This window comes from Passer domesticus, chromosome 18 (assembly GCF_036417665.1).
Source record: "Passer domesticus isolate bPasDom1 chromosome 18, bPasDom1.hap1, whole genome shotgun sequence".
Lineage (NCBI taxonomy): Eukaryota > Metazoa > Chordata > Aves > Passeriformes > Passeridae > Passer > Passer domesticus.
Window position 1 is genome coordinate 9588215 of NC_087491.1, and position 25723 is coordinate 9613937.

At 55.4% G+C, this 25723-nt stretch overlaps 1 protein-coding gene across 1 annotated transcript; it reads right to left on the reverse strand.

Annotated features, from left to right (window-relative positions):
* Window positions 1–24372, reverse strand: FAM163B (family with sequence similarity 163 member B). The gene is made up of 3 exons (XM_064394124.1): window positions 24049–24372; window positions 2566–2681; window positions 1–2483 (listed from the first exon to the last, which is right to left on the reverse strand). The coding sequence occupies exons 2-3, from the start codon at window positions 2656–2658 to the stop codon at window positions 1884–1886; spliced, it is 693 nt and encodes a 230-aa protein (XP_064250194.1). The 5' UTR covers window positions 2659–2681; window positions 24049–24372; the 3' UTR covers window positions 1–1883.
* Between the last annotated feature and the right edge of the window lie 1351 nt (window positions 24373–25723).

Here is a 25723-nt window from a genome sequence, read left to right on the forward strand (position 1 = left end):
CCATGTCAAAGTAATTTATTTCTTTTTTTTTTTTTAATTTTTTGACTTTTTCCCTCCCCAAATCTGAGATTCCCAAAGTCCTGTACAACAGATCACCAGGTGAGGGTTAGTGTAAGCCAACCATGTGCTGAATTTCCAAGCTACAAGGGAAAGAAACAAGGGAAAAAGAGGAGGAAAGGAAGGCTGGTAGGAGAAATCACGAGAAACAGGAAGAGAAGGGCCCAAGGCATGGGAACAAACCCCAGTGAGAACTGTACAAGGGGGCAAGGCCTGAGTGGCTGCATCCCTCTGGGATATGCTGGGCCACAGGGACCAAGCCCGGAATATTAAACACGTAGGAAAGCAACCCCAGCCCTCCCCACCCCAAACAGAACCCCCCCAGAAAGTCAAAGATATTCATTTGCAAAGACTCACTTGTACTTCAAAAGGTTTCCTGTGGAATTAAAAGCCCTCGTGGTTCAAAGTAAAATACCCAGCCCAAAGAGTGTCCGTGAGCCCCGGGGGCTGCAGGCACGGCTGCTTCTTCCCAGAACATCTTGAAAAAGGAAAATCCCCCTGGAGCACAGCCCTGAGGCCATCTGAGTCTCTGTGCAGCCAGTCCATCCTCACCTGCCATCCCCAGGTGATGCTTTTAACCTGAATAATGCCCAGTCCAGGAGAAACAGGGAGTTCTGTCACACGGAGTGTGGTGAGGTCGGAGGGGAGGAGTGGAGACAGCCGGGAGAAACCAGAGCAGGAGGAACCCCCTCAGTGCTGCAATTCCTCTCCCAAATCTCTGAGTAAGCCCAGGGGCTCCTTTGCAGCACATCTGGGACCAGCTCTGTGCCTGCTGCTCCCCCAGGGCTGTCCCTGCTGCATCCAGCGTGGGACAGAGCTGGTGCCACAGCCAGGCTGCCCAGCCATGGCAAATGGCTCAGTGGAAAATGCAAATTGCGGGTTTTGTTTAAATTTAAAACTGTTTTGACACTGTCCTGGATGGGGCAGAAAGTGTCTTTTTTTTCCTTTTATTTTTGTTTAAAAAACCTCTCCCAAACAAATAAATGTGTGTAAAAATGTGCATGCAAGGGGTGGGCACCCACACGGTGACCCCTGTGCCACGGGGCCCTCAGCCAGGAGCTGTGTGTGGCACCACTTGGAGCAGGGATGCTGATTATCCACAGGGATACTCCTCCATCCCAAGGTGTGCTGTGTGTTATTTCCATCGCTGAGTAACACAGAGCTTTTACACGCCCAGGCCAGCTCCTTCAGGGGCTCCATGAGCCACTCTGGGGGGCTCCAGGGACAGACCTAGCCATCATCCTAACCCTGAGGGGATTGTGCCTGGCACCTGGGACTGTGCCTGCCTGGAGCAGTGGGATGGGCTGGGAATGCTGCAGGGCTCACACCCGCAGCCACCCCCATGGCTGCAGCACAGGCTGGCAGAAGGGTGGGCAGTGACAGCCTTGCTGGGCCGGAGGACACTTTGGGGTACCCTGGGGCCCCCAGGTCACGCCAGCAGCTGCTGCTGACCTGCAGCACGAGCCGTTTTCAGCCCCCCATGAGCCCCATCATTCGCTCATCACCCCCGGCCCAGTGGCAAGGAGGGGCAGCTCCTCCATAGAAAAGGATGCTCAGTATCAAAATCCTCTTTATAAAAGGAAAAAAAACCAAGCAACACAGCAGTGGTAAACCTCCCGTTCCAGCTGCACCCCCTAACTCCTCACTTGAGTTTGCTCTGCTCCCCCTTTACACCACAAAATACAAATTACCCATCAAAATACATTCACTTCTTTTTGTTGTTGTTGGCTTTTTTTTTTTTTTTCCCTATTCAAAACTCCTCCACGAACTGCAGCCAGTCCTCCCCGCTGTCCAATGCCCCTGGGGCTGGGCGGGCCGGCGGCAGCTCAGACATCGGTGCTGATGCTGCGGCTGCGGGAGAACGCCTCCCGCATGGCCGAGAGCCGGTTGGGGTTGAGCGCCTGCAGGTTGGACACGGGCAGCGCCAGGTCCTCCTGGCTCACCGTCTTGTAGCTCACCCTGTCCCCCCCGTTGTGCAGCTCCTCGGGGGGCTCCTGCAGGAAGAAGGTGGGGGGCTCCTGCAGGAAGGAGGTGGTGGGCTCCTGGAGGAAGGAGGTGGTGGGTTCTTGGAGGAAGGATGTGGTGGGTTCTTGGAGGAAGGAGGTGGTGGGTTCTTGGAGGAAGGAGGTGGTGGGTTCTTGGAGGAAGGAGGTGGTGGGCTCCTGGAGGAAGGATGTGGGGGGCTCTTGGAGGAAGGAGGTGGGGGGCTCTTGGAGGAAGGAGGTTGGGGGCTCGTAGGGAGCGCAGCTGGGGCAGCTGGGCCGGCTCTGGGCTGGTTTTTTGGCGAAGGGGGATGAGGAGTAGAGCGAGGGGCCGTTGGTCAGCACTACGTTGCGGTTGCAGTGCAGCGGAGGGATGTGCGAGTGCACGGCGAAGTCGGGCTCCTCCTCGTCCTCCTCGGATTCATCCTTCTTGCAGCAGTAGTACTGAAACGGGAAGGGGCTCAGCTGGCACCCCCAGAGCTGCCAGGCCAGCAGCCCTCCCCGCTGAGGCACCCCCGGGCCTTACCTGGAGCCTACAGTAGCAGAGGACGGCGATGATACAGAGTAAAATGACAGTCGCTAATATTCCACCTGTGATGACCACGGTCCCGGCTGTCATCCGCCCTCTTCTCCATTAACAGCCTGCAAAATGGAGTGCACGGGGTGAGGGGGTGGGCTGCAGAGCCCCAAACTCTCTGCCTACCCCCTTCTGAAGCGGGCTGAAAAGCAGGAGGGCTCTGAAGGGCAGAATCGGAATCCACAGGGCAGCTGTGGGAAGTCACCAGGGAGTCACCACAAATGCCACCTTGCAGGTGTAAGGGTTAAAAAAACTTCATGCAGTGAGTGAGAAGCAGCTCTGGGGTCACATCTGTCCGTTCTGCCCTCAGGAGGGGAAGCCAAGGGAAATAACACCAGGCACCAAGGGCACTCTCCCAGCTCCTACCTGGTGGCAGAAGGCTGCAGTGATGGGAGAAGGAGCCCTGCAATGAGGATTTCTGATCTGCACTCATTTTTCTCTGAGCCTCTAATCCATTTTCCCCATGAAAACAATGTGGTATTTGAATTTGGAATAACCCCACCTGCTAAGTGAGCCTTTAATGACTGCAGGGAGCTGGGTGCTGCCCTCCCTGAGAGCAGGACCTGCCTGAGGCACCAGGATCCTCCACTTCACCCACAGTGTTGGGGGGCTCTGGGGGCACCCCAGGATGATGTTTGGCAGCCCCAGGTGAGCTGTCAGTGCACATCACAGAGATGCTGTGGCTCAGCTTGCATTTTGGGGTACCACCAGCACTCTTCTCTCCCTGGAACGCCCCTTGGGAGCTGGCACAGCACAGGGAGCAGCAGAAAGTCCCTGTCCCCCTGTCCCTGTCCCCCTGTCCCTGCTGGGCTCTCCCAGAGGGCAGATGTTGTGTATCATGCACAGCACGAGCCCTGCAACACCAGCAGGGGTTTGCTCTCAGCATCCCTGCCCTGAATGCTCACGGGAGGCCTCGAGCTCCTCCCCAGCCCAGGATCAGACACAGCTTTGTGCCCCAGGAAGGATGCTGGGGAGACGGGGTACCTGCCTGCTCACACACCTGCCAGCAGCTAGGACACACTGGCACTAAAACTGGCACAAATAAAGCTCCAGCAACATTTTAGTTCGGGCTGGGAACAGCAGGAGAGACATAAATTAAGGGAGAAATCCTACCCTGACCACCTACTCTCCAAGTGCTTTAACAAAGCTGGCTCCCAGCTCGTGCTATCAGGTTAAAGCAAAAACCAGCCACCCCAGCCCCAAATTACTTCAGCACCCGAGGAAAAGCAACTGTATCTGTCAGGGATTTAACCTGCTTCCAAAGCAAACAAACCTGTGCCATATTTTCAGGCACTTAATGTCCTGCTAAAGTTGGGTGAGTGCTGAATGGATAAAGCAGCATCACGTTTTATGTTGCTGCTGAGCAGCTCGGGAGGAGGGAAGGGAATTTATCCCGATGGCTTCACGGCTCCTCACACCCTTCTCACACCCCACGGCCCTGGGGCAAGAGCTGGGCCAAATCCTGCCCTCATTCCTCGGGGAAAACGCTCTGAGGAGGCTCAGGGGGAGCAGCACACCATGGGGAGGGTTTGCAAACGATGCATCAGTGATTTAGAAACTTTGGCTGCTGTTTAAAGAGGGATGGAGGCGCCTGGCTGGGCCAGGTGCCAGCTGGAAATGCCCATCCCTGGGCACTTTGCTGCTCCCATTTGCAGTCCCCATGCTGCCCCAGAGCCAAAGGCAGGGGGGGCAGGGCTGGGGCAAGAGCCTGGCTCTGGGGTGGCCACTCAACCCTGCAGGCTCTCAGGGATAGGAGCTGCGCCCATCACAGAGCATCAGCATCTCCCTGCCGGCCCGAGATGGGAGGTGGCAGGCAGAGCTCTGCCAGGGAGGGCTCTCTGCCTTTTCCACCCATTAATTAAAGCCCCGGGGCACAAGCCAGGGCTGCACTGAGCCAATTTCCATGGTTCCTGTCCAGACGTGGCATCGCAGCCACTGCTCCCTCCGGAGCTGGACCATTTGCATTTCTCCCTTCTCCCCTCCCCAAACATACTTCTCTGATTAAAGCTGCATACCTGGAAGCTTTAAACCCTCCAGCGTGCAAAGGGGGAGGAAAGCAGAGCATGTGGAGGCCCATAAGCTGAACAATTCCTGTCTAGACCTCCTTTTTACATTTGTTCCTAATTTCACGCTCCACAGGCTCCCAGATTCATATATTTAGCAATAAATATCCTGGTAAAAGGAAGTGCTTTGCAGCTCTGCTGTGGTCTCTGAGAAGGTATGCAGGAGCCCTGCTCTGAGGAGCACAGGCAGGGAGACTCAGTCCTGGGAGAGCTCAGCTCCTTCCTCCAGCTTTAGGAGCCCTCCAGCTCCCAAGGATGCCTGAACCCATCCAAACTCAGCCCCCAGCACATCATCCATCCCTGGCAGGCAGCAGCAAGGGGCTGCAGGGGGGTGTAACTCCATCCACAGAGGCTGTTTGCCTCCAGCCCAGCTGCCCTTTGCTGTAGGAAGGTGGTCCCCAGTGCCATGGGGTGATGGTGGCCCTGGGGTTACTGGGAGCACGCAGGGCTTGATGCAAAACTTCTCCTTTCTCAGAGTGAAAAGGACAGGTTGTGCTGCTACAAAGCAAAACCACAGTTCCCAGACGCAGGTCCTGCAGGAGCTGTTTGGTTTTAGACACAGCCCTGTGCCACCTGCCTGCCTTTGCATGTCCCTGCCATGGCTGAGGATGTGGATTTTGAGGTTGAACCATTCACTAAGGGCCAGACCTGCCTCACCCTTTTCTCCTGTCTTCCCCTGGGCACTGCCATGAGGAGCTGCCCAACCCAGGGGCTGGGAGAAGCTTCTCCTGAACAACAGTGAACGGGAGAGGAAGGGTTGGGATGAGGAATCATCCTCTTTCCACCTCCCCAGCACCTTGAACACGGCCCCAGGACCAGCACGGGTGCCCAGTGTGGGGAGAGGCTGCTCACAGCTGCGCCTGGCCCCGTGCTGCCTCTGGGGAGGGCTGCGTGGGAGGAAGGCTGCAGAGCAGCTGGGGGGGCTGAGCTCAGCCCCAACCAAGGCTCCAGCAAATACCCGGCTCTGAAAAGCTGAGCTCCAGGTCCAGAGGCTCCTGTGGACTGGCCTGATCCTGCCTGGTGAAGCTTGGGGGGGAAGGAAATGGGGATGGAAAAGGAAACTGCTCCGAGGTTCCTCTGAGCACCCAGTTAAGCCAACTTGTAGGGTTTGCAGGGATTAAGAATTATCTTCTGGGCAATTCAATAAATGAGGCTTTCAGCTGTCCCATCCCACCCCAACTCCCATCTGCAGGGCAACAAAGTCACTCCTCCAAAGAGTTTTGCAGCAGCTGGAAGTGCTGCCATGGCAAGTGGTTAAAGAAGGGCAATGCTGGTGCTGCTGAAGCTGGGCCTGCACAAGGAGATCGTGCCTTACATGCCAAGAGCTGTATCCCAAAGCTTGTCCCTCTGCACTGCCACTGCATCCCCCAGCAGCCCTGGAGCCAGAGGCAGCACAGCCCTCTGTTCACCAGAAAAGTGGGAATTCATTCACCTGTCTCCAGGAGCTGGAGACTCAGACAAAACAGCCAGGCTGGGTACAAAATGCCAGCTGGCAACACAGTCAGAGTGCTGGCAGGATGGATCCTGCCCGGGCCCAGCACTGGAGGAGGCAGGAGGTGAGAGCTGTGGTGAACACACAGGGACAGGCACAGAAACACCCCAGGGAACTGAGAGCCCTGGTGAACACACAGGAACAAGCACAAAAACACCCCCTGGACCAAGGAACTACAGGGAGCTGAGAACCACCCTGGTGAACACAGAGAAAAACATAAAAACACCCCCTGCTCCAGGGATCTACAGGGAGCTGAGAGCCCTGGTGAATACACAGGGACAAACATAAAAACACCCTCTGCTCCAGGGACACCCAGCTCTAACCTCAGCGTGAGACCCTGCCCCTGGCCCACAGTCTGTGCAGGGGAGCAGGGCTCAGCTCTGCCCTGTGCTCCCAAACAGCCAAGATGGAGAAGAGAAGGGAGGAAAAAAAGGAAAACACCCAATCCCACCCTCGTCAGGGAGCAGGGGAGGCCAGCGCCGTGTCCTGGAGTGACACCAGGCTGCCTGTCCTGGCTCTGCTCTGCTCTGCACATCCCTGGCTCTGCTCTGCACATCCCTGGCTCTGCTCTGTGCTTGGACAAGCTGTGCACCGAGTGCGTGGGTGTCCTGCAGCACCCTGGAAGGGCCTCTGAGGGGGGACTGACCCCAGCACAGCCCTGGCTGACCCTCCTCTGGGCTGCTGGGGAGGACCAGCTCATTGGCAAGGGAAGGAGCTCAATGGGGGGGTGAGGAGGCTGGGGAGGTTGGAGTTCTGTGTGGAAATTGGGCGTTGAGCAGCTGTGTGGGGGGCAGGTGAGTGTGACCCTGTGTGCTGCAGGTCCTGCCCTGGCTGGGCAATGCAGCCACTTCCCAGCTCATCCAGCTGCCACCAAGCCTGACACTGACACTGCTGGTCAGGCCCTGCCTCAGAAGGAAGGAAAAGAGCTCAGCATGATGCCAGGGAAAAATGTGAGGGGTGCTGGCTGTCCCAAATGCCGCTGCCCTAAGCCACTGGGCCTTGCTGCTTTCTGTCCCCAAATTGGGTGCAGGCAGCATCAAGGATCTTGAACCAGAACAAGAAATCCCACTGCAATAAACTGTCCAGAGCAGAGCAGACTGGATCCGAGCCCTTGATGCTGTAAATTCAGGATAAGCCTGGCTTACACTCCTCTGTGTTCACCCTGGAGCTCCATAAGTGCCACAGCTCTGCCCAAAGGCAAACACCAGAGAGCTTTGGTGTGAAGGAACTGCCACTAGCCTGGGAGGTGGGAAAGCAGCAAATAAACCAGGAGCCAGCAGCAGTTTGGTGGCAAATCCAGCCTTCCTGGTGCATTTCCCCAGCTCCTGTAATCCTACCCAGTCAATGAGTGAGAGCTGGGCTCTGGGAACGGCCGGGCAAGGTGCCAGCAGGAGACTTTGCATCACCAGAGCCAGGACAGGGCAGCTGCCAGAAACACAGGCGGGAACGTGGCTTTCCAGATGAAAAACACTTTAACCAGAGGGCCTGCATCAGTCCTGCGTGCTGCCTGTCCCCTCCTGAGGGCAGCATTCCTGGCCTGGGGGCCGATGTTGCTGCAGGATTCACACAGCCAGGCCGGGCTGTGGGTGGGCTGGGTCACTGCAGACCCCTGGCTTTGGCAAGGCCGCCTGGGCACTCCTCACACAACGAGACACATGTCACCATCCCCTGCTTGCCCAGCCCAGCAGCAGGGCTGTCCCCATGGGTAACCCAGGCACTCCAAGGGGGTTTTGAATATTTTATGAGCAGAGGGCACTTGGCTCTCTGCTGTGCCCTGTTGGGACAATGCTCCTGACAAATTCCCAGCCTCATCCACAGCACATGGGTCCTCCTGGGTGCTGGAGATGCCTCAGAGATCCCAGCAGTCCCAAATTCCAACCAGCATCCCCCAGGGCTGTGCTCATCCCCTCTCTGCTCAGACACTGCCCTTGGCAGAGCAGCTCCTGCACTCAGGAGGGCTTTCCCCACCCTCAAAGGCACCACTATTGATGATCCCTGGAATCAGAAGGAATCCTGTGAGCCTGTGGCACATCAGAGAGGGCTCCACCAGCTGGGAGATGCCTGTAATGCTGTCATGGGCTTTTAACAGCAAACACAACAGAGAACAGAACATTCCACATCCACCTGTCCCCTTCTGGTGGCCTTAGAGACATAAACCCAAGTACAGAGGTCACTGTCACAGGGATAACCCACAGCCCAGACTCCTGAGAGAGTCCCCCAGCCCTCCTGCAGCTGGCACAGCCCCTGGTGCTTCAGCTCCCACTGATGTCCAGAGCAGAAACCACACGTTGGGAAGAGAAATTCTCCCTGGTGCCTGATGAATTATTTATCAGGCAGGACCCTGCTGGAATAGTGCTCGGCTCTGCAGAACAGGATCCCAGGCTTGGGCAGGGCTCAGGGACACTGGGGATGGCTGAGGGCAGGACAACACCTGCTCAGGAAAGGTCTGAGTGCCCTGCCAGTGCCTCCAAGGCTGGAGGGACATCAGGATCACACAGATGAGCCCTGGGGGATTTAGGGATGTATCCCTCATGCAATAAACTCCTCCAGAGGGCTGGAGGGACCAGGGATTGTTCCTCTCCTTTCTGCCCATTCTCAGCTCAGCCCCTTGCAGCCAGAAAATCTCCCCCAGTGCTCCCAGAGCAGTGCTGGGGTGGGGAATGGGTCACACTGAGCTGCTCCTTCTGCCTGCTCCCATTATAATTTAATATAACCACATATAAATGGTATTACAGATAATTAACCGCCTAAAATTTATAATGAAAAGTATTTTGTTAAATATCACATGTCAGTCCAACAACTCCTTGCTGTATAAGCTTTTTCCAAATAGCAGGGACACACTGTATATGCACCTCTGCAGCTGTCCTTGACACAGAACGGAATTTTGGGTTGAAGAGACCTTTAAAGGTGATCAGGTGTGACCCCCACAACCTGCCAGAGCAGCCAGGCTGCATTGCTGCGTGACAGCAAAACCCAGCAGGGGAAGCTCAGGCTGATCCAGAGATCCATCCTACAGCAAGAGCCGCTGCAAACTGTGGGGTTTCCTGAAGTAAAAAAAAAAAAAAAGAAGTTCACGGCAGCGTCAGGGATGCTCTCGCAGCAGTTTTTACAGCGGAGATTAGCTCTCAGTCTGAGTTTCCCGACTCTTCAGAAGGTTTCCTTGGATGCAGGGGTTGCCCATCGCGGCAATGTGTGCTCGGCACTAATGAGGCACTAATGGCACCGAGCACAAGCAAATCACGCCTCACAGAAACAATATTTGCACAGCTCATCAAAGTGCCGTGAAGGCTTACTAAGCACGGCGGCAGGAATTTCAACGAGTGCAGATGCTCCGCGGGGAGAGGCCGTGCTGCTGGCAGGGCTGGGGAATCGCTGAATCACCTGGATGCTGCCCTTGGGGATGCCCCCTCAGGATGTCCCCACCGCCACCTGAAAGTGCTGCTGGCCTCATCCCACAGTGACTGGGGAAGGTGACTGTGGACATTCCTGCACTGATGGAGTGCCCACCCTGCTCTGCCCCTCTGTGGAAATGAACGGCCCCATCCTGAAAGCACCCACGGGGCGCTGGTGGCATCGAGAGGAATGCTGGTGACATCAAGAGAGGAAGGCTGGTGACATCAAGAGAAATGCTGGTGACATCGAGAGAGGAAGGCTGGTGACATCAAGAGAAATGCTGGTGACATCGAGAGAGGAAGGCTGGTGACATCAAGAGAAATGCTGGTGACATCGAGAGAGGAAGGCTGGTGACATCAAGAGAGGAATGCTGGTGGCATCGAGAGAGGAATGCTGGTGACATCAAGAGAGGAATGCTGGTGACATCAAGAGAGGAATGATGGTGACATCGAGAGAGGAATGCTGGTGACATCAAGAGAGGAATGGTGGTGGCATCGAGAGAAGAATGCTGGTGACATGACAGGAATGCTGGTGGCATCGAGAGAGGAATGCTGGTGGCATCGAGAGAGGAATGCTGGTGGCATCGAGAGAGAAATTCTGGTGACATCGAGAGAGGAATGCTGGTGACATCGAGAGAGGAATGCTGGTGACATCGAGAGAGGTGCTGGTGACAATGGCAGGGCTGCTGGAGACATCCAGGGGTATTGGATTTTACCAATACAGGGGGATGCCCACCAGTGCACCCCTGCACGCCAACCCTACAGTGGCATCAGTCCAGGACAGTAAATCCAAAAACCAGGCCCCAGGAGCTGGTGCAGCAGTGATGGACTCGCCCCCAGGTCTGACAGCCAGCCAGGCTCTGCTGTGATCTCAGAACTGCTCCCAAACCACTCCAGAGGCTTTTATCCTCCCCAGTCCCACCTTTCACTGCCCAAGCAATCCCACTCTGCTTAAGCACCAGGAATTATTTCCATCCATCAGGGAAGCAGGTCATAATCCCAAACCCACATAAGCAGTCTAAACTCCTTAAAAAAAAAAAAGGAAAAAAAAAAAGAAGAAAAAATATAAAGATGTGCTGTCTTTCCACCCTGCATCATTTAATCACCTCTTGAGTATGGCTTAAGCAGCTGGAGATATTAAACACTAGACAGAGCAGGTTTGGGAATTAGCAGACTGGGATAAGGTGCTGCAATCGCTGCTGAGGGGGAAAGGTCAGGGAGTGGGGAGCACACACTGCCCAGCCCAGGCTCTTCTGGGCATCCTGCAGGCTGGAAATGTTCCTTGGCCAACCTGAAAAGCTCACTGAGAGCCAAATATAAACCTCACTCCTGATGAGGACTTTTCCCTGCTGCATCCACCATCTCACAGCAGAGCTCACTGCAGTCCCCCAGAAAGGCACAGTCAGAGACATCAAAAAGCCTTAATTGTCAGAAAGAGCTGCTGAACCAATGCACCAAAAGTGGGGAAAAAAAAGGAATTTGTTCTTCTGAAAGAGTGGCTCCAGAATTGCTCCATTCACACGGGTTTTGAACTCTCCTCACGCTGAGCACCAGGAGCTCAAAGAGCTCTGTGGGAGCTGCTGCTGTCCCCAATGGCTCACTCCAGCACTCCTGCTGCCCCATCTCCCAGGAAATGCCTCCAGAACGGGGTTTCATGGCTCAGGCAGGGCTGCTGGGCCACGAGGATGGCAAACACTCACACAGAGTCACCAGGTGAGATCTCAGCTGGTGACAGCCCTGGCTGGGAGCTGGAGCTGCCTCTGCTCCTGGGGGCATCAGCACTGGGATGGGAGCAGCACTGCCATCCACAACCAGCCTGGGAACAAGGATTTACAGGCCAGGGACACTGCACAGAGGGACAGCAAGGTGCTGGTACCCTCTGATGGCCACGCAGAAGCAGAAGATGTCCCTGTGGCTGCATTAGCTCCCGGGATTTGTGGCTCTGCACATGCCACAGCCTCTGCATGGAGAGCCATCCCTATGGGAAACCATGGGCTGAGGTGCCTCTGCTGCCATCCAGGCCTGTGCTAGTGGAAGCCCTGAATGCTTCAGAGCTCCTGTTTGCACCTTTTGGCTTCTGCTTCAGGCAGGCCCAAAGCCACACAGAGTCCTGCTGGCCACACTGCCCCAGCTGCACCTTCAGCCTCCCTGCACAGCTGGGACACAGCCCTGGCTCATCCCAGGAAACCTGACTCATTCCAGCTCCTCTGGTCCATCCCAGCACCTCTGGCTCATCCCAGGAAACCTGGCTCATCCCAGCAGCTCTGGTTCATCCCAGAACCTCAGTCCACCCCAGGAGCTCTGGCTCTCTGGCTCTGGCAGTGCCCATACCTCACAGGAAAACTGCTGCTACTCCAACACCCCTTTTTCAGACAGGGAGGTTGGTCACAGCTCTGTTTTTGAAGCCAAATTGCCCGAAACCCATCAAATTGCAGCCCATTTCCAGATGAGGTGGTTTCCACCTGGCCAGGCACAGGGTGAGGGGCAGGTCCATGCTGCAGGCAGCCCCAGAGCAGGGTTTGGGAAGGGTGAGCCCCACTCCTGACCCGGTGACCCCACAGATGTCCCAGGAGCTGAAGGAGCCATGGATCCCCAGCTGAGCCAGGGATCAGTGGCGAGGAAGGGCATGTCCAGCCAGCAGCAAATCCAACAGCTCTGCACTTCCAAGGGCTGTGAGCACATCTCTGTGCAATGGGAAGATCCTCAGCAGATCAAAGCTGCACATCCTGCTTCCCTTTGCTCGGGAGGCACAGATCCAGGCTGGGAACCAGGGAGCTCTTTTAAAATGAAATGCAGCAGCCTGGGAGCTTCAGGGGCGCCCTCCACCCAGCCAGCAGCACATCCCTCTGTCATATTTTATGAGCAGAGGTCACTTGGCTCTCTGCTGTGCCCTGTTGGGAGAGTGCTCCTCACAAATTCCCAGCCTCATCCACAGCAGATGGATCCTCCTAGAGATGCCTCAGAGATCCCAAATTCCCACCTGCATCCCCCAGGGCTGTGCTCACCCCATTTCTGCTCAGACACTGCCCTTGCAGCACCCCTGTGTCCCTGCCCACCCCTGCCAGCTGTGGGTGGCTGTCTGGCAGCTGGTGACATCTCCATCAGCACCCCTGAGCTGTCCTGGGCTCTGGCTCCCCATGTAACCCATTTTTCCTCCTCAGTCCCCCTCCTGTGCCCTGGGAACACTGGCAGCTCTGTGCTTCCAGCTCCTGCTGCTGCTGTGTGACACCCGGGGACTCCCTGGGTGCTGCAGCCAGCCCTGCCTGGGATCTCCAAACAGAGATACGTCGCTGCTCTCAAAAAAAAAAACCCCAAAAAAACCACCAGAAGAAAGGGTTGGGAGTTTCCATAGCTACAGCTTCACACGGCTCTGGTGGAGGCTCTGGCTCAAGCCCTGTAATGAGGCACAAGCAGAGTGTTTTTTCCCACTCCAGCCCAGCAAGGCAGCGTGGTGCATGAATAAAGAAGAGGAGAAGAGAGGGGGAGCTCGGGGATCTTGGAAATAACACATAAATGCTAAGGACTGGAGTTTGGCACACGTTTCCTGCCCTGGTGCTGGGGGGGCAGGAGCCCCTCACTCATCACACAGTGAGAGGAGCCTTCAGGCTGCTCCACACGGGCAGAGGACAAAAACTGCTGCTTTAAAATTCCTGTCTGCCTGCTGCTCCCAGGGCTGGACCTCAGGGAAGCACCGAGGGAAGTGCAGAGGTTTAGGGCTGCTGCCAGGGCAGAGCCAGTGCCCACAGCACCTGGGACAGGGGGCTTGCCATGGCCTTTGTTCCAGGTAATGTCACCCCCTCGGGGCTGGTGTCAGCACTGCCACATGTGCATCTGAAAAGTGACCACAAAATCACAGGATTCCAGACTAGTTTGGGTCAGAGAGACCTTAAATTTCATCTCATTCCACCCCTTCACCTTTTCCTATCCCAGGTTGCTCCAAGCCCTGTCCAACCTCCCCTTGGACACTTCCAGGGATTGTGGACAAGAGGGAGATGGGCTTCCTCACTGTTTGCACCCTGGAGTTTTTCTATAAGCAGTAAAATCTCCTTATGTTATCCTCTTTAATAAGGATTTATCATTGCTGCATCAGGGAATTAATACAGACCGTCTGAGAGGGTAATTTTCAGATTCTTGGCAACTTACCATGAACCAGTTCCAGTAAATTTTCCCTTTTTTCCTCACCTTAATTTTGTTACAGCTTTTCCTGGGAGATGAGAGAGGGAAAGATTTAACTCAGAGGAAAAAAAAAAACCAAAAAACCACGACAAACCCACAACAACAAAATCATAAGTGAAAGAGTGGAAAACATAAAGGAACTCACACAGCTCAGCTGAAAACCCTCATTAGAAGAATAAAGAAACTGAGAAAAACCTTCACACGAATTGCTCTGCTCAAGCCCACGTGGGCTGGGAAGTGCCAGGATCAAATGTTTGAGATATTGACTGTTCCCAGGGACAGCATCTTTCTGAGAGCAGAACACGTGTCAGGGATCTTCTTGCCTCTCGTCAGCACGGGGACGACACCAGCCCTGCCTTTGAAATGACTCCTTGGTGCTGGAGAGGCCCTGGAGAGCGAGGCAGGGGCTGCTGCTCCTCATCTGCCACCTCCTTGCTGTGCCCAGCCAGGGAAGTGCTGCCACAGGCACTGAAATGTGGGAAACTGAGGCAGGCGAGGGAGGATGGGTGTGACCAGAAGGTTCTGCTCGGTGCTGGAGCATCCTGAGCAGGCTGCAGCTCCTCCTTGCCTTGCTTGGCTGACTGGCAGCGCCTCAAAGGAGCAGAAAATGCCAGGGGGCTCCTGTCAGAAAGCCAAACCTCAGAGCAGTGCTCTGAATCCCACCCTGAGCCTGGCTGAAGGCACCCCCAGCAGCCCTGGGAGGGGTCAGGGCCATGAAATACTTCCATCCATCCTGGGAAGCAGGAGGAGGCTCACCCAGCACCCCAAAATCCCAGCTGGATTCCAGCTTTCCTCCCTGGCACCGTGAGCTGGCTTTGCCTCAGCACAATTGTTGGAACTCCTTGGGAAGCAGGAGTGTTCTCTGCTAAATAACACAGTTCACGTGCTGGACTGGGAGCTCAAATCAGCCAAACCTTCACTGATTTTCTGAGCTGAGCTGGGATGGACTGGAAGCCCAGAACCAAATCAGCCAAACTTCATTAGTTTTCTGAGCTGTGCTGGGATAGATTAGGAGTCCAGACCCAAATCAGCCAAACCTTCACTGATTTTCTGAGCTGAGCTGGGCTGGGATGGACTGGGAGCCCAGAACCAAATCAGCAAAACCTTCACTGATTTTCTGAGCTGAGTTGGGATGGACTGAGAGCCTAGAGCCAAATCAGCCAAACCTTCACTGATTTTCTGAGCTCTGCAGGCACCACCTCTCCCATGGAGCCCTTCATTACCATCCTGCCTGTGAACCAGAGAGAGAGCTGAAGTCTGAGTCTGACAAACCCAGAGCTGTAAAAATGTGAACATCTTCCCTGCCCAGTGCCTGGGAGTGCCCCTGGGCACAGAAGAGCCCCTGAGATGCCCCTTAGGAAAGTCCAACAGGCCAGAAATCTCCTCTGGGAATCAGGAATGCATTCACTGCTGATGGCATGGATAAAAAACACCTTCCAACCTGGCTGCCACTGCTCCTGGGCTTGACAGAGCAGAGAATGGAGCATGTGGGAGCCCAGGAATTTCTGCTGGGAGCCCAGGGTGCTTCAGTGCTGCTTCTGCTTGGTTTAATTGGGATTACCATGGAACTCCACCAGCCTGTGATATTTGGGTTACAAGGTGGTGTTAACAGCCCAATCAAACAAAACCCTTTTCATTTCAGGTCCTGGAAAACCTGTATTAATTTTTGGGACCCTTCTCTTTTCCAGCAAAACTCCAGCAGCAGCAGGAGCATGTTCCAGTTTTATGCATCCCTGGGGCTGAGCAACTCTAATCCTCTGCAGTCAACAGTTCTGCCACAGCCCAGCAATCTTCACACTTTATATTTACTACCCATCAAGCCAGACAGTGTTTTACAGACTAACCCCTTGCCTCCCAATCTGAACATTTAACAATATGTAGGATTTATAATGGTATCCAGAAATCAGGTAAGATCAGTGCTTGTTTTCTCAGAAACTGGTGCCACTGTTTTGTGTTTTCTGTAACCTGCATTGTTTTCTTTGAAAATACAACATAAACAAAAATGTGGTGCCAGAAACACAAGGGAAAATAGGTGCAACTAAGAAAACTCCACTTTCTGTGGGCTGAATCTGCTCCCACGAGCTTCTGTGAGAATCAGGAATAACTCTCGAGAAAACAGCAAAGCTGAAGTGTTGCAAATCAGAAAAAAATCATCTGGAACTGTCTAATATTCATTGTGCTTGTCTTTATCTCAGGGGGCTGGGCCTGCCCATGGGATGTCACATCCAGTGCTGGTCACAGGGATCACAGAATCCCAGACTGGTCTGGGTTGGGAGGGATTTGAAAACCCTTCTCAGTCCATCTCCTGACATGGGCAGGGACATCTCCCACCATCCCAGGCTGCTCCAAGCCCTGTTCAACCTGGCCTTGGGCCCTTCCAGGGATCCAGGGGCAGCCACAGCTGCTCTGGGCACCCTGGTTCCAGTTTGGGACCTTCAAAGGTCACCAAGTCCAACCCCCAGCCAGGAGCACATTCCCTGCTCTGGGTGGACCTTAACTCTGTCACACTCACTCAGAAAATGGCTTTTGGTCAGAGCTGGATGGGACACATCACCTGGAGGGCTTTGAGAAACTCCATTCAAGCATTTTTATGCATTTGGATGTGGAAGTGGGGCTGGCTCTGCTCTCCTGGCTTAGCTGCAGCCACAGGCAGTGGTAGCTTGGTGCCTGTCACTGTTTGCACAAGGAAAAAGCCACACAAGAAGCCCATGGGACAGCCATAAGTCGGAATTATTACCCCAGTTGCTCCTTTGTGTAACATAACAATAAACCCACTAAATTTTCCTAACAACAAACGCAAATCAGCGCTCATTATCCTTCCCCTCCCAACTCCACTCCCACTCTCTCAGCAGAGCTATTTTCCCCCAGATCCCACCACTAATCTTCCCAGGGCTTAGCTTCCCAGCAGGCAGCACCAATCAGACCGAGACAGCTCCTTCCCCTTCCCCAGGAGAGCCTGCATCCCTGCAAATCCCTGCTTGCACTGCTGGACAATTTGGGCAGAGATCCCCAGCAGCGAGGCCGTGCATCTCCTCAGCCACCCTCCCACAGCTGGGACACCTCCAGTTCCTCCCAGAAAACGGCTTGGATTGCCACAAAATGCCTTCTGTCTAGAGGAAAGCTCAGTTTTCCCTGTCACTCCACGTTGTGTTAAGCAGAGTGGCAGGAGGAGCATCGCTGCTGGCAGGGGTGGTGCAGGAGCTCTCCGTCCCTGCACACCCTGGCACCTCGTGAGAAGGCAGGCAGCAGGTAAGGGAGGGAGTTAATGGTTTGCCAAAGCCCAGGCAGGAAGATCCATGATGGATTTAAACCCAAATTCAGGTAGGAAGAGCTGGGAATCCAGGTGCAAACCCCAAATGCAGGCAGGGAGAGCAGGAAATCCAGATGCAAACCCCAAATGCAGATAAAGGAGGGAGTTAATGGTTTGCCAAAGCCCAGGCAGGAAGATCCATGATGGATCTAACCCCAAATGCAGCCTGGGAGAGCAGGGAATGCAGGTGCAAACCCCAAATTCAGGCAGGAATAGCAGGGAATCCACATGCAAACCCCAAATTCAGCCAGGGAGAGTGGGGAATCCAGATGCAAACCCCAAATGCAGGCAGGGAGGGCAGGGAATGCAGATGTCAACCTCAAATGCAGGTAAAGGAGAGAGTTAATGTTTTGCCAAAGCTCAGGCAGGAAGATCCAGGATGGATCTAAACCCAAATGCAGGCAGGGAGAGCAGGGAATCCTGATGCAAACCCCAAATGCAGGCAGGGAGGGCAGGGAACCCAAGTGCAAACCCCAAATGCAGGCAGGGAAAGCTGGGAATCCTGATGCAAACCCCAAATGCAGGTAAAGGAGGGAGTTAATGGTTCGCCAAAGCCCAGGCAGGAAGATCCATGATGGATCTAAACCCAAAGTCAGGGAGGGAGCCTAGGGAATCCAGATGCAAACCCCAAATACAAGCAGGGAGAGTAGGGAATGCAGATACAAACCCCAAATTCAGGGGGGGAGAGCAGGGAAACCAGATGTAAACCCCAAATGCAGGCAGGAAGAGCAGGGAATGCAGATGCAAACCCCAAATGCAGATGCAAACCCCAAAATTCAGCTAGGGAGAGTGGGGAATATAGATGCAAACCCCAAATGCAGGGAGAGCAGGGAATGCAGATGCAAACCCCAAATGCAGGGAGAGCAGGGAATGCAGCTGTAAATGGCAAAGCCCGAGCAGCACCCTCTGCCCACACCAGAAGCAGACGCGGGTTTCAAGCAGGAGCTCTGTGCCAGGAGCGCACTGTCCCTGCCGGTCACCTCGGAAATACCACAGCATCTCCCAGGCAGAGAAGCCCAAACACCCCAGAGGGAAGCGAAGGAGGAATATTTGGAAGAGAAACGAGCCAAGCTCTGTGTAGGTAAGTTGTTTTTCTCGCAGGAAGCCGTGCCTGTGAGTGATGCTTCAGCTGAACTGTGATTTTTGCAGCCGCTCCGGGGACTCGTCTGACGCTTCCCTGTGAAATCCCCCTCGCTCCCGGCACGCTCCCGCGGCTTCTCAGCGAATTCCAGCCCCAACTGAGCCTCTGTGGCATCTTTGACAACAAAGTCCACATCCCTGCGCTGTGATCGGTGAGGCTTTGAGCCTCGAGGCGTTTTGATCCCGTTCAGCTGAAGGGAACCCAGCTGGGGAGAGGAGGAATCCATCACAGGGCTGAGGGGATCCCCAGGGGATTTCAAAGCAGCCCCATCACCCAGCAGTCTGGGGGTTTGTCTCAGCCACTTTTCTGGCATTTATACTGACGGATTTCCCCCTTTAATGCCAAACACTCTGTGAATAAAGAGGGGAGCAGGCTTTGCCTGGTGCCAGCTCTGTGGGGACAAGGCAGTGCTACAAGAGGCCACCATCGTGCTCCAGGGACCAGCTCTGCACTGGAATAAAATGCAACCACCCAGGACTTTTGCTGCTGGTTTGCTGAGATGGGAAGACTGGAAAAAAACACAACCATCCAGGATTTTTGCTGCTGGTTTGCTGAGATGGGAAGGAAGGGGAGGAAATCCCAGCTGTGTGGCCTGCTCAGCACTTGCAACTCCCCCAGTGTAATGAGCTTATGAGCTTCTGCAGCTCAGATGAGCTCGTACCTAGAGCAAAGCCACAGCCCCTCAGAGCCAGACCTAAAGCTGGTTGTGCCCAGGGCTCCATCCCCTGCTGAGCAAGATCATCTCCTTTATCCCCTCCCCAGGAGAGGCCAACCAGCTCAACCTTGGCAGAGCCTAAGCTGGACTTCTGTAGCAATTCAAAGGGGAAAAAACTGCTTTTTTTTTTCCCACCAAAGCCTGTTTTCAGGCAGTTTCCCGTGGTCAACTCACCACCTAAGGATTTTGTGATTGTTATCTTGGCAAGGGAGGAGGAAGAGGATGGGGCTGTGGAGCAGGAGGGCAGGGCTGGAGCAGCAGTGGGTGAGCAGAAGGGAAAAGGGAGGCACGGGCAGCAGGCTGGGTGTGAGGGGTCTGAGCAGCTCCCGAGGGCTCCCCCAGCACTGAGACCCTGCAGTCAGCCTCACAGCAGCACCAGGAGAGGCAGAGGAGGGCTGGAGGTGGTGGCACAGCATGGTCCTGCTGCAGGCAGAGCCCCCTGCTCACCCCTGCTCCACTGAGTGCAACTCACTCACCCCACTGCCCCTCGGAGAAAAACACTGCTGAAACGGGAAGAGGTGTGAGCCCACGGCATGATTTCCCCTCTGAGGGGCAGGAAATCATCAGCGAGCATGAATTCTGCCTGCCCCGGGGTTGAGGGGGGCAGGCAGCAGTGCCTCCTCCTGTGTGAGCCCCTCGCTCAGCTCCAGAGAGAAATCTGTACTCTTGCACACACAGGATGGGGTAAAACCATCACTGTGGTGGTTCTGGCCTAAATCCAGTCCTCCTCCCGTGTGAGTGACAGCAGAGCCACAGCTCATCCCTCCCTCCACGTGAGCAGCATCCCTGTCACCTGGGCCAGGGGAGGGGAGGACAGCTGGCCCCTGGCTCCTGCCAGGAATTCACTTTTCTGTTTTTAACAGAGATTAATTCAGTGTGCTGGGACAGGCTGAATAGAGGCGTGGGCTCCAAGTGGCTCCTGCTGAGGCCCCCCAGCCCCCTCTCCCTGCAGAGCCTCCCGCCCTCGGCTCAGGTGCTCAGAGGCAGCTGCTTTATCCATGCCTAATGACATTTATTTTCCCCTCAGTGCCTCGGGGAGGGCTCTTTCTCTCGCCCTCCCTGCTGATGTGAATCCTGCTGCCCTATTATGCTGATCTGAGACCTTTTTTATTGTTGAACTGTTGGTGAGCTCCCCTGCATCCCCCATCTGTGCCCCCCAGCCTGCTCTTCCTTCAGCCATTTCCCAGCTTTGATCCCACCAGCACTGAAGCAAAGAGCAAACCCCCTCACATTTTCAGCTTGGATCAGGTCCCTCACCTGGCTGGGACAGGCTGAGCCTTACTTTTGGGTTTTTGGCAAAAAGTCCTTCAGAAAAGGCAATTACCACAGTGCCATTAAAGCTTTCCCCACTGCACGGCCAGAGAAGTCGCTGGGAGCCTTTTGAAATAACCTTTAAACAATAGATCCTGTCTTGTTTACTGAATGTTTCTGAACTCAACAGTAATGCATCCAGATGTCACCCCTGCCTACCGTAGGCCTAACTATTTCTGGAAACACACCAAAGGCAAATTGCTTGGATAATGTCAGATATGGTTGCAAGAAGAATATGACAAGTTTCCATCTCCTTGATAAAAGCTGTGGAGCAGAGAGTTATTTCCCAGGGCAGCAGAACCATGTGTACCTTCCACTCAGCCCCGTGTAGGAGCTGCATCCCTCCCTCCCTCCTTCAGCTCAATGGCACGTGTTTTCCAGCTTCCAGCCCAGGAAAACATCAGTGCTGCTGTCCAGAGAAGCTCAGCAGGCTCACAACATCCTTGTGGGTGGCTGCAGGTGGCTTTTGTCCTGCGGGAGGGAGATGGGGGAGAAGGGAGATGGTCAGCAGCGGCTGAGCTGCCCTCTTGTGCCATTGTTGGGAGTGGAGTAAAATGTCAGCTCTGAGCAGGAGACAACTCTGTCTGAAGTGAGAGGGTGACAGGACTCACCAGCCCCTGGCTCGTGTCCTTCTCCACTCCCTGTCCTGCCAAGGGGAGCTCACGCTGAGGGAGGTGCTGGACCCAACACTGTCCCTGCTGACGCTCAGCTCCAGAGAGAAATCTGTACTCTTGGACACACAGGATGGGGTGAAATCATCACTGTGGTGGTTCTGGGCTAAATCCAGTCTTGTCCCCCCTCAGTGATGCCTCTGACACCCTGAGAATCACATCTGCATGGAGCCTGCTCCTCCTGCTGCTGGTCTGAATGCTGCTAATGGGTCAAGGCTGTCATTAACCTCCCCAGGGACAAAGAGGTGCAGGGATATTTCAAAATAGTATTCTGATCTTTAATTTTGTTCCCCAACCTTTCCAGCTGCCCTCTGGCCAGGGCTGCTCTAGCAGGTTCCTGAGGTCCCAGGCCTGTCTGGGTTGGTGCTGGCTGTGAGCTGAACGTGGCTGAAAGGTCTGGAGAGGGTCAGAGTCCACCACCCACCTGTCTGTCACCCCTCTGCCCGTCTGCACTGCTGGGAAAAAGGCTGTTTGCTCAGGAAAAGGGGGAACCCATCCTACTGTAAGAGATCACAAGGAGAGAAGGAGATAACACCCAATGACCAGGGAGAAAACACAATTTAAATGAGGAATGAGTTCAAGTTCAACCCCAACAGCTGCTCCATCCTTCCCTGCACCTCTTCAAAGTCACAAGCTGCATCACCAGCCGTGGCTGCAGGAGCCCTGCCAGCATGCAGCACCTCTTTCCTGGCCATGTCCTTCTCCATATCCATGACAACACCACAGCCAGGTACGGGAACAGCCCGAGTGACAAGGGAGCAGCCAGCCCTGCTTCTTCCACCAGCACTGCGCAGCCAGAGGGAAAAGTCTGAGTCAGGCAAATCCCTTGGAGCCTGGCCAGCTGCAAAAGCCCTCCTTGCCCCACGTGCTGGGCGCTGAGGACACATCCTGACACGCCAGAGGTCAGTGGCACAGACTGTGCCAGGCTGGGAGCACGCAGCAAAGCTCTCTGGGCTGCACAGAAGTGCCCGAGGGAGCTGAGCACCTTTATCTCTTTGAATCTGGCACCCAGCAGAACTTTTAAAGACCCTAAAGGGGTGCTGAGGAATGGCTGTAGGGTCAGGGTGGGAAACATTTAGAAAGGCTTGGGTCAATCAACCATGGGCAGTGAGTCTGTCCCTTACCCATGGAGAAAAGGGCTCAGGCTTGGCTCTCGTGTCACCTCCACGAGGGTTCAGGGACTGCCAGAGATTCAGTGGAAAAGGGTCAGGAGATGTGACAGCCAGACCCTGTACCAGGCTCTGCTGGAGCACAGCGAGGACACGACCAGGAGCCACAGCACTGGGGATGTTCTGCCACTCGTTGTGCCCAGGTGGGCACAGGTATTTCAGAGCTGCCTGTGTTTGTAACCTGTGCCCGCTGGCAATAAACCAGAAAGGAACAAATGCTGCTTCCTTCCTTCCCTTCAAATCCCCACATCCCTTCTGAACGAGAACCAATGTACTGCGGGGTGATAAATCAACATCAGTAGCTTTGCAGGGGATTTTGTTGAAGTTCTTTATCTCTCCTGAGCACCAGCACCATTCCTTAAGAGGTCCTGTCATCACTCTGCGCAGAAATCCTGACATGCAGAAGAAGGAGGTTACACTTCTAATTACAGCTGCACAGTCTTTAAGGTGTTTAAAATCTCTTTTCACCAACTGACAGCCCCTAAAGCACCTTTCTGCCTGTTTCAGGCAAGGAGAAAATCAACCACAGAGACTGCAAACAACTCCAGTTATTCACAAGGCGTTGCAGTGGGGCAGGAGCCTCAGCACAGGTGTGGGATAGTTGAGGCACTCACTTCATGCACAATTCATGCTTTCCCTCACAGCACTGTAATTTAGATGCTTCCTCAGTGAAGACAAGATGTGATGACTAAAAATCCCATCCCACTGGGTACTTTTGCTCAAATGAAGTCACCCAGGAGCACCATCTGCACTCTAAAAATCGGGATAACCCGCCAGGTTCCCAAAAATGACACCCATACATCATGACAGACTGAAGTGCAGAGTTTTCCCTTCTAGGTTTTATGCTGATTTCGCTGCTCGTTTCAGGCTGGAAGACAATCTGTTGAACCTCAAAGTGCCGTCTTCTCTTACCTTGAATTTATTCTGCCAGAGAACTGTCTACCTTAATGAGTATGAGCACACCCCCACTGCCTCCCAAGTTTGGTGATCTGTTGTGTCAAATATAAATAATCCTGTCTGAAAGCGGTCGATATGGGGAAATGAAAAGCCATCTTCCCTTGGGGGATTTCTCTCTCCCTCCCACAGCCCCCCTGAGCCCTCAGGCTACCTTTAATGTGCTCAGCAGCATCCATGTGGCTCTGAGAGCACAGACCTTGATGGCTGCTGGATGCAGAGTGACAAAAACAACCCACAGGTGACTGAGCCATCACCTTCCTCGCATTCCACCCTGGATCCCTCTCCATCACCGCTGTGCTGAGTGGGAGCTGATGGGATGGTTTCCTACCTAACCCAGGACTGGGGTGTCCTACAAACTCATTGGGGGATTCTGACGTCCTTTGGGGCCAGCACATGAGATGGAAACAAAGTGAATCACATGGCTCAGGTGTCCAGACAATGAAGAGAGGCCGGCTCCAGCCCCACACTGAGTGTGCAAAGGGCACCGAGGTGTCCCTGGGGCAGAGAAGGACACGACCTGCACACCCCGGAGAGCCATGGGATGGAGGCAGCTTTCCCACTCCATCCCTGAAGGTGCTTTTATGCCATCCCTCACAGGCTGTGGAGCCGAGGATGCTGCAGGATGAGGGAAAGCCGAGCCTGGAGCAGCCCAGGATTTCCCACGCACGTCCGGGGTGGCCGGACTTGCCCGGTCCCCCCGGGCAGGCTCTGGGGCAGCGGGTGCCGCGCAGTTCTCCATGTCCCTCCTCACCGTCTCCCCCTCCAGATCCCTTCCCAACCCTCCCCCAGCAGCGGGGCTATCCTGTGCCTTGCGGGCATCCCCGGGATGCGGGGCTCGCTGCCGGTTCCCCGGAGCAGCGACCCCCGGCAGTTTCGGATGCACCGGGGAGCGGGCGGCGGGGGCGGGAGCGAAGCAAACAGGGAAAAAACACCGCGAGAGACCCCAGCGCTGGGAGAGACGGGGAGAAGGGGCCCGGCAGAGCCGGGGGGGTCCCGCGGAGCCCCCGCGCCGGTGCCTTCTCCCTCTCCGCTTACCTTCACACGGGGGAATGGGGCCGGCTCGCTCAGGTGAGGACCGCGTCTCCCGAAGTCTCCCTCTCGGAGAGCATCAATACCAAAATAAACGGTTTTTTTAAAAAAAATTCTAAAAAATGAAATAACGATCAATATATAGATATATATTAAAAATAAGCAAGGAGGCTGAGGAGGCGGGCGGCAGCGGCGGGCGCGGAGCAGGCAGCCGGCAGCAGCCGCCCCTGTCGGCACATGGCCGGGCCGGCGGCTCTGCGGGGGCCGCTCCCGCCTCCCCGCCCGCTCCCAGCGCCGCGGGGCCGCCAATGACGGGCCGGGAGCGGGGCCGAGCCCGCAGCGCCCCGCACGGGCAGCGCCGGCCCCGCCCGCAGCCCGGGGTGCGGGACCGCTCCCCATTAACGAACCGGGCTGCGGGACCGCTCCCCATTAACGAACCGGGGTGCGGGGCTGCTCCCCATTCCCAATCCGGGGTGCGGGGCTGCTCCCCATTCCCAACCCTGGATGCGGAGCTGCTCCCCATTAACGAACCGGGCTGCGGGACCGCTCCCAATTAACGAACCGGGCTGCGGGGCTTGCTCCCCATTCCCAAACCGGGGTGCGGGGCCGCTCCCCATTCCCAAACCGGGATGCGGGGCTGCTCCCCTTTCCCTTCCCGGGGTGTGGGGTCGTTCCCCATTTGCAGCCCAGGATGAAGGGCTGCTCCCCTTTCCCAGCCCGGGGTGCGGGGCTGCTCCCCATTCCCAGCTCTGGGTGCAGGGCTGCTCCCCTTTCCCTTCCCGGGGTGTGGGGTCGTTCCCCATTTGCAGCCCAGGATGAAGGGCTGCTCCCCTTTCCCAATCCGGGATGCAAGACCCCTCCCCATTCCCATCCCGGGGTGTGGGACCGCTTCCCATTCCCAAACCAGGGTGCAGCCGCAGGGTCCCAGCCCGGGCATGCAGGGATGTGCTGGGCACCCAGGAGGGGCAGAGCGGTGCTGGGAGATGGGGGAATCACCCCAGAGCTGGGTTAGCCCCAAAGAGACAGGGGTCATCCTGCTACAGACCCGGACCACCCCCCTACAGAGCCGGGCCACCCTCTCTATAGCCCAGACACCCTGCACAGTGGGGTCACCCCCTCTGTACCCGGATCACCCCTTACAGAACCCTGTCACCCCCTTACAGAGCTGTGTCACCCATCACGGAGCCAGGGGATGCTAATTTGGACCGGAGGGCTTCACGCCCAGTGCTGGCACAGGAAAAGAATCCCCCTCCCCATCCCCAGGGCAGGGACAAAGCCAAGGCAAACCCTCAGCACCCCCTGTTTGATCCCACACGGCCCCCAGGGCATTTTACAGGTGATGTGAGTTTGTTGCCTGCTCTGTTTTTCAGGAGCTGTCCTGGGGTTTCAGCTGGTTTTGGCTTTATGAACAGTATAGGGAATATCTCTCCTCTTCCCAAATCCATGCCCATTCCAGCACAAGCTCAGCTCAGAGCCCTCATCCACAGCTTTTTCCCAAAGCGGTGATTTTCAGCAGCGGTGAATCACAAGGTTTCCTTAATGCTGGGGTAGTGATGGCTCTTCGGAGCTGGAAAAAGCAACATTTGGGACAAAACCTGAATCCTAGAGGGGCATTACCCCTCTAGCAGGTGGCAACTTGCAGAAGCACCACCACAGGAGACACTGAGGTTGCCCCCCAGCC

Bases quoted from the DNA above. Each gene is read 5' to 3' on its own strand.
- FAM163B (XM_064394124.1), bottom strand. From the start codon at position 2,658: ATGACAGCCGGGACCGTGGTCATCACAGGTGGAATATTAGCGACTGTC. The intron at 2,484-2,565 runs GTAAGGCCCGGG...TTCCCGTTTCAG, and splicing joins TCTGCTACTGTAGGCTCCAG to TACTACTGCTGCAAGAAGGA.